Here is a 7,113-nt window from a genome sequence, read left to right as displayed (position 1 = left end):
TAGGGAGACGATGATATTTTGTTTGCTTTATATTAAGTTTGTCTTTCGTCTCAAGGAATTCATTCCTTGAGACTGATCTCATATTTTTCTCTAGTGCCATAATTGTTTTGCAGGTAATCTGTCCTAGAAGAGGGCACTGTTATTTCTACTGTTCTTACAACTTCGTTTGCTAAAATGCCTAACATCGCTAGTCACTCTGAACCTACTATAGATTCCCTACCTAAAGGTTTCCTGCTTCCTACTACAAATGCTAGGACCTTTGAAATTCATCCATCCTACATTCAGTTGGTTGAAAGGAATCTTTTCAAGGGAATAGCTGGTGAAGATCCGTGCAAGCATATGAAGTTGTTCACTGATTACTACTCCACCATTCCTCTAGTTGCTGGGGTGACACAAGATAGGGTTAAGGAAATTATTTTTCCTTTTTCTTTGACTGATGACGCCCGGGATTGGTTGAGAGATTTGGATAGGGAAGCTGCTGGTGTTATTAACTGGAATTCTCTAGCTTTAGCCTTTTACAGAAGGTACTTCACACTACAGCGCACCAACGCATTAAGAGGCCAAATCACTAATTTCACACAAATGGCTACTGGCGATTTGAGTGAAGCTTGGACTAGGTTCAAGAAGCTAGTTCGCTCCGTACCTCATCATGGCTTCCAACGATGGTTCTTATGCACCCAATATTATAATGGTTTGTATGCCGATCAAAGAGCTATATTGGATGTTGCAGCTAAAGGGAGATTTCAAAAAAATGTTGAAGATAATAAGGGATGGCATCTTATTGAAGATATGGCCATTCATGTAGCTGAGTATGGGAATCCCAGAGGAGGTAGGAAAGTGAACGAAAGAGAAGGTGAATCACTTGTAGCTGAGGAGGAAATTCTTAATGACAGGTGTGACAATTCGGAGATTCTACAAAATTCGGGTAATCATGAACAGGTTCATGCTATGATTGAGCAAGAGGTGATTTGTGGTAGATGTGGCGTGGAGGAACATGATCCGATCACGTGTATGGCAGAAGTAGAGCGAGTCCATGCTTATCAACAATTTAAGCAAGGAATCCCGTTCTCCCAACTTTATGAAGATTTAGCCATGCCAAGTATCTCTAGTCTTATTGATCCAATGCCGCAGCAAGATGAATCTTCTTCTACAAATATAGAGATAGCGGAGCTGAAATCCTTGGTGCTATCTTTGGCACTATAAGTCCAGAAAAATGCAGAAGAAAATGAGGATTCTATGAAGAAGTTGCATGATCAATTCACACAATTTGCATCTGAGCAAATGAACCAAGCAAGTCAATTACCTCCTTGCGACCTGATTAATGCAATTAATCTTCGAAGTGGTCTTACCTATGATGGACCAAAAATGCCGAAAAATGTTGATTTATCTGTTAATGAAAGTCCGGAAACTGTTTTGGAAGAGGAAATTGACGAAGACGCTGCTGATCCTCCTCAAAGTCCTCGATCGAGTGAGCTGGGTACTCGATCGAGCAGTTCTCCCACTGAAAGCTCTCGATCGAGTGATAACAGTGCTCGATCGAGAGGTAGTGAAATTGAAGACCTCGATCGAAAGGATGGTGTTCCTCGATCGAGCAGATCCCAGGAGAAAAGTTCTCGATCGAGTGAAAATAGTGCTCGATCGAGTACATACAATAGCGGAGACGCTGTTTTGAAGTCTAAACACGCTGTTGGGTCATCTTCCTCTGCAGTGGAGATGCCACGTTTAGACAAAGGTAAAGAGAAAGTCGCAGACCCACTTACTGTTACCAGAATTCCTTATCCGGGACGTCTGAAAGATGCTAAGGTCGAGCGATAGTACGGTAAGTTTGTGGAAGTGGTCAAGAATCTTCAGCTGACCGTTCCTTTTATCGATTTAATTACCCAGGTACCTTGTTATGCAAAATTTATTAAAGATATCTTGACGCGTAAGAGAGAGCTCAGTGAATTTGAGACTGTTGCCTTTATAGAAGAGTCTAGCAATCTGATTTTTAATAAAGCTCCACCCAAAATGAAAGACCCGGGTAGTTTCTCTATTACCTGTGTAATAGGAAATGAAGTGATAGATAAGGCTCTCTGTGACTTAGGAGCCGGTGTTAGTGTCATGCCTTACTCTGTTTGCAAGAAGCTTAATATGGGTCATCTTAAAATGACCAATATCACCCTCCATATGGCTGATAGATCGGTTAGACGACTGTTAGATATCCTAGAAGACGTGCCTGTCAAGGTAGGCAAGTTCTTTATACCAGTAGATTTTATTGTCTTAGACATAGCTGAGGATACTCGGACCCCGATCATATTGGGAAGACCATTCTTGTGTACAGCTGGGGCTATTATACATGTCAAACAAGGGCGTTTGACTCTTGTAGTGGGGAATGACGCTATCACTTTCAGTTTGCCTGGTACACTTGCTAGACCATTGATAGAGGATACTTGCTATTCAGTTGATATCGTTGATGAGTATGTTTATCAGTTCTGGTCATATTCCTTGATAAAGGATCCACTGGAAGCTTTGATGTTGTTAGATGAGTGTGCAGATATCCCGGAAAACAATGACGCTATGTTGGATCTGCCGAAGCTGCGATAGATGAGCGTGAACTCACCGACGCTGAAGGAGAGAGGGTAGAACAATTGGTAAACATTTTTTGCGCAATTGAGGTAAAGTTACCTGAGCGTGAACCTCTTCCTTCTCATCTTAAATATGCATTTTTAGATGATACTGAGCAGTATCCAGTCATTGTTAGTGCTAAGCTTGATGATAAGCAGCTGACCGCTCTGTTAATTGTTCTTAAGAAAAACAGGAAAGCGATGGGTTATTTATTGGATGATATTCAGGGCATCAGTCCTAATATTTGTATGCACATGATTGAGCTAGAAGAAGATCACAAGCCTTGCAGACAAGGTCAGCGTAGGCTGAATCAGAAGATGCAGGATGTTGTGATGGCTGAGGTAATGAAGCTACTTGATGAAGGTATTATCTACTCTGTTGGTCATTCTAAATGGGTGAGTCCAGTTCAGGTGGTTCCTAAGAAAGGAGGAACTACTGTGGTTAAGAATGACAAAAATGAATTGATACCTACTAGAGTTGTGACTAGTTGGCGGATGTGCATAGATTATAGACAGCTGCATGCCGCCACAAAGAAGGATCACTTCCCCCTTCCTTTTATTGATCAGATGGTAGAAAGGTTAGCCTCTCATAAGTTTTTCTGTTATTTAGATGGGTACTTAAGGTTCTTTTAGATCCCTATTTATCTAGATGATCAGGAAAAGACGACTTTTACTTGTCCTCAAGATGTTTTTGCTTATTGTAGAATGCTTTTGGTTTGTGTAATGCCCCTGTCACCTTTCAAAGGTGCATGATGAGGATATTTTCTGAGTATATAGAGTCTATTATGGAGGTCTTTATGGACGATTTCAGCGTCTATGGGAGTGATTTTGATAATTGTTTGTCTAACCTTGATAAAGTGTTGCAGCGCTGCATTAAGTTTAATCTTGTGCTTAACTGGGAGAAATGGAACTTTTTGGTCAACGAGGGAGTTGTCTTAGAGCACTTAGTTACTGATAGGGGCATCGAGGTGGATAAAGCAAAAGTGCAAGTGATTAAGCAATTACCTCCTCCTGTAATGTTAAAGGAGTGCGGAGTTTTCTTGGACATGCTGGCTTTTATCGCCGGTTCATCAAGGACTTTTCTAAAATTGCTAAACCACTTACACAGTTGTTACTTAAGGATGCTCCCTTTGTTTTTACTGATGAGTGTCTTTTTGCTTTTAACAGGTTGAAACAGGCTTTGATTTTAGCACCGATTATCCAGCCCTCCGACTGGGAGCTTCCATTTGAGATCATCTGTGATGCCAGTGATTATGCACAGGGAGCGGTGTTAGGCCAGCGGAAAGACAAAGCTTTAAGCGCGATTTACTATGCGAGTCAAACTCTGGATGAGGCTCAAATGAAGTATACTACTACTGAGAAGGAGTTATTAGTTGTGTTTATGCGCTGGAGAAATTTCGCTCTTATTTGATAGGTTCGGAAGTTACTGTTTTCACGGACCATACAGCGCTCAGACACCTTCTTGCTAAGAAGGAAGCTAAGCCACGATTGTTAAGGTGGATACTCCTCCTCCAGGAATTTGATCTGCAAATCAAAGACAAGACGGGCGCAGAAAATGTAGTAGTTGATCACCTGTCGCGGTTACCGCAGCAGGAGGGAGAGGATCCTTTACCTATTGACGATTCCTTTCCTGATGATTCTTTATTTGTAGTTGCTACTAACACAGGTGTTGATCTTTGGTATGAAAATTATGCTAACTACGTTGTAGGTGGTCAGCTGCCACCTAACTTGTCTTATCAGCAGAAGAAGCGATTCTTTCATGACGTGAAGCGCTATTTCTGGGATGATCCTTATCTATTTAAGGAGTGTGCTGACGGTCTTTACAGACGGTGTATTCCGCAGTGGGAGACCAAAGCAATCCTAGAGGGCTGTCATTCTTCTTCTTATGGCGGTCACCACGCTCCGTCGCGAACCGTAGCTAAGGTACTTCAGTCTGGTTTCTTCTGGCCTACTTTATTTGCAAATGCTAAAGTGTTTGTTTCAGCTTGTGATGCTTGCCAGCGCTCGGGGAATATCTATAAGAGACATGAGATGCCTCAAAATGGCATTCTAGAGGTTGAGGTTTTCGATGTCTGGGGCATTATTTCCAAGGACCCTTTCTGTCTAGTAAAGGTAATAGGTATATTTTGTTAGCTGTAGACTCTGTGTCTAAATGGGTGGAGGCTATTGCTTCACCTAAATGTGATACCAAGACCGTGATTAAATTGTTTAAAAAGATTATCTTTCCCCGATTTGGTGTCCCTAGGGTCGTCATTAGTGATGGGGGAATGCATTTTAAATAAAAGAAACTTACAACTATACTGTCTAAGGTTGGTGTCCAACATCGTCGCGGTTTGGGGTATCATCCCCAAACCAGTGGGCAGGTTGAGGTCTCTAATAGGAAACTAAAAGAGATTTTGGCTAAGGTTGTTTCTAAATCACGGAAGGATTGGAGTCTAAAATTAGATGACACATTATGGGCATATCGGACTGCCTTTAAAACACCGATTGGTGCATCACCATATCAGTTGGTTTATGGGAAGTACTGTCATTTAACTGTTGAACTAGAGTGCAAAGCTTGGTGGGCTATTCGTGAATTGAATTATGATTCTAAATTGTGTGGTGAGAACCGTTTGTTGCAGCTAGATGAACTAGAAGAGTTTAGGCTAAATACCTACGACAGTGCGCGCATCTACAAGGAGAAAACAAAGAGGTGGCATGACAAAAGAATCATACCGCGAGAATTTCAAGACGGGCAGAAGGTGCTACTGTTTAATGCGCGACTGTGCTTGTTTCCCGGTAAGCTAAAATCCAGGTGGAGTGGCCCCTACACAATGACAGCTGTTACCAAGTTTGGGTCCGTTGAGTTAGAGCATCCCGATGGCAGAAGATTTAAAGTGAATGGCCATCATGTGAAGCATTACTATGGAGCAAATGATTATGTTGGCAATGTCGAAGTGTTCTACATCGACCATCTTGATAAGCAAGAAAACTGAAGCCAAAAGGTCGTGCGGGACCTCTTAAACCTGCGCTATCCGGGAAGCAACCCGACTCGTAATTTTTTGTACTTTGCTTTAAACTTTTAGTTAGTTTTGTGTGCTTTAGTTGCTAGTTTTACAGACGATAAACTGAACGTTTGGACTGGTTTTGTTAGTTCTATGGGTCCTTTGTTGCGTTTTTGCAGATGCTTCAATGGACGCCACGAAGATCAGGCCTAAAGAGCTCGATCGAGGACTTTTTCCTCTCGATCGAGTAGTTTCCTCACTCGATCGAGACCTTCACCTCTCGATCGAGCACTCTGATTTGATGACTTCTCGATCGAGTACATGCTGTTCTCGATCGAGTGCTTCTGATCTCCCGTTTTCCTCTATCGAGTCCTTTACTCTTTTGATCTAGTTCTTTTGCTTTGACTCGCGTGCTGCGATGTTAGGGGGCTATTTGCGACCTCCCATGTTGCTGGACGGTTTGGGGAGATCGTTAATTAGCGTTATCTTGTAAGTTTTCCCGAGGCTACCCTCTTCTCTTCTTTTCAGTTTGCTTTTTCCTTTCCCTATTTTTGGGTACAATGAGGGCATTGTACGGTTTGGTTTGGGGAGGGTATTCATCCATATATGTGTATGCATATTATTTTTATTGCATGCATTGTTTGTTTTAATTTCAAACAAAATTACAAACATCTTATAAAAATTGAAAATTTTCGAAATATAAAAAATTTTCCACGTTTACTTTTTGCATTTAGGTTGAGTCGGAACGCTATGACTTTTGTGCTACATTGAGTATTTTACCTTTGCCTTGCACATTTTTAACATTTTTGTCGGCATTGTTAATTACATAATCTACAAGTTTTTATTTAAGCCTATCTGAACGAATAGACTTGACTCTAATATTGGCAAACTACATTTACATTCTAAGATTTAGAGCTGATTAAACTAGTGACATGCATGACCGGTTTTATTTAGGATGTGAATAGTACTCCTTATAAGATATGTAACATCAAATTGCACAAGCATGACACTCTTTTCTTAGTACCTGTATGCATTCGGTTTGCGGTGGTGACACACGTGGAGAGGTAACTTACAACCCTTCTTTCATTACTACCCGTTAACTTCACATTAGCCAAATTTGCCTTTTGACCCCCTAACTACATCCAAAATTTAGTCTGTCCTGTCAAGCTAGTTGGGTGGTTTTTGTAGGTATGCTATTATCCATGTCAGATTTGGTTCGTTTTGAAAGATTTGAAGTTGGTAGCATGAATGAAAAAGAAGAAAAAGTGAAATGAAAAAGATTGAAAAAAAATGAAAAAAAAAATGAAAAATGATGAAAGAAAGTTGAATGATGATGAAGAAGAAAAGAATCATTTGAAAAAGTTGTTGTTTTGACTCCCATACTTATCATTATTTTTCATGGGGAGTCTTTTGATGGTGTGAGTGATGTTTTGCCACGATGGCACGGTTTTACATTTTGTATTGAGTAGTGAAGCGAAATAAGTTGATTATTTGGTTATGGTTGTACTGGCTTGACTTTACCTCCA

At 40.9% G+C, this 7,113-nt stretch overlaps 1 protein-coding gene across 1 annotated transcript; it reads left to right on the top strand.

The window, feature by feature from the left end:
* Positions 1-1,365: 1,365 nt before the first annotated feature.
* LOC141632723 (uncharacterized) lies at positions 1,366-5,578 on the top strand. The gene is made up of 6 exons (XM_074445240.1): positions 1,366-1,456; positions 1,709-1,761; positions 2,470-2,558; positions 3,771-3,919; positions 4,018-4,367; positions 5,111-5,578. Exons 1-6 carry the CDS (start codon positions 1,366-1,368, stop codon positions 5,576-5,578), a joined length of 1,200 nt encoding a protein of 399 aa, XP_074301341.1.
* The last annotated feature ends 1,535 nt before the right edge of the window (positions 5,579-7,113 follow it).

This window comes from Silene latifolia, chromosome Y, assembly GCF_048544455.1.
Source record: "Silene latifolia isolate original U9 population chromosome Y, ASM4854445v1, whole genome shotgun sequence".
In the NCBI taxonomy this organism is placed as follows: domain Eukaryota; kingdom Viridiplantae; phylum Streptophyta; class Magnoliopsida; order Caryophyllales; family Caryophyllaceae; genus Silene; species Silene latifolia.
The sequence above is the reverse complement of the archived record's forward strand: the minus strand, read 5'-3'. Positions and strand labels throughout refer to the sequence as shown.

What these genes read in the sequence shown, in the direction of transcription:
- LOC141632723 (XM_074445240.1), top strand. Translation starts at nt 1,366, where the DNA reads ATGCCGAAAAATGTTGATTTATCTGTTAATGAAAGTCCGGAAACTGTT. An exon ending in CGCTGCTGATCCTCCTCAAA is followed by an intron (nt 1,457 to 1,708) that starts GTCCTCGATCGA and finishes CTTCCTCTGCAG; the next exon opens with TGGAGATGCCACGTTTAGAC. An exon ending in AAGTCGCAGACCCACTTACT is followed by an intron (nt 1,762 to 2,469) that starts GTTACCAGAATT and finishes TATGTTTATCAG; the next exon opens with TTCTGGTCATATTCCTTGAT.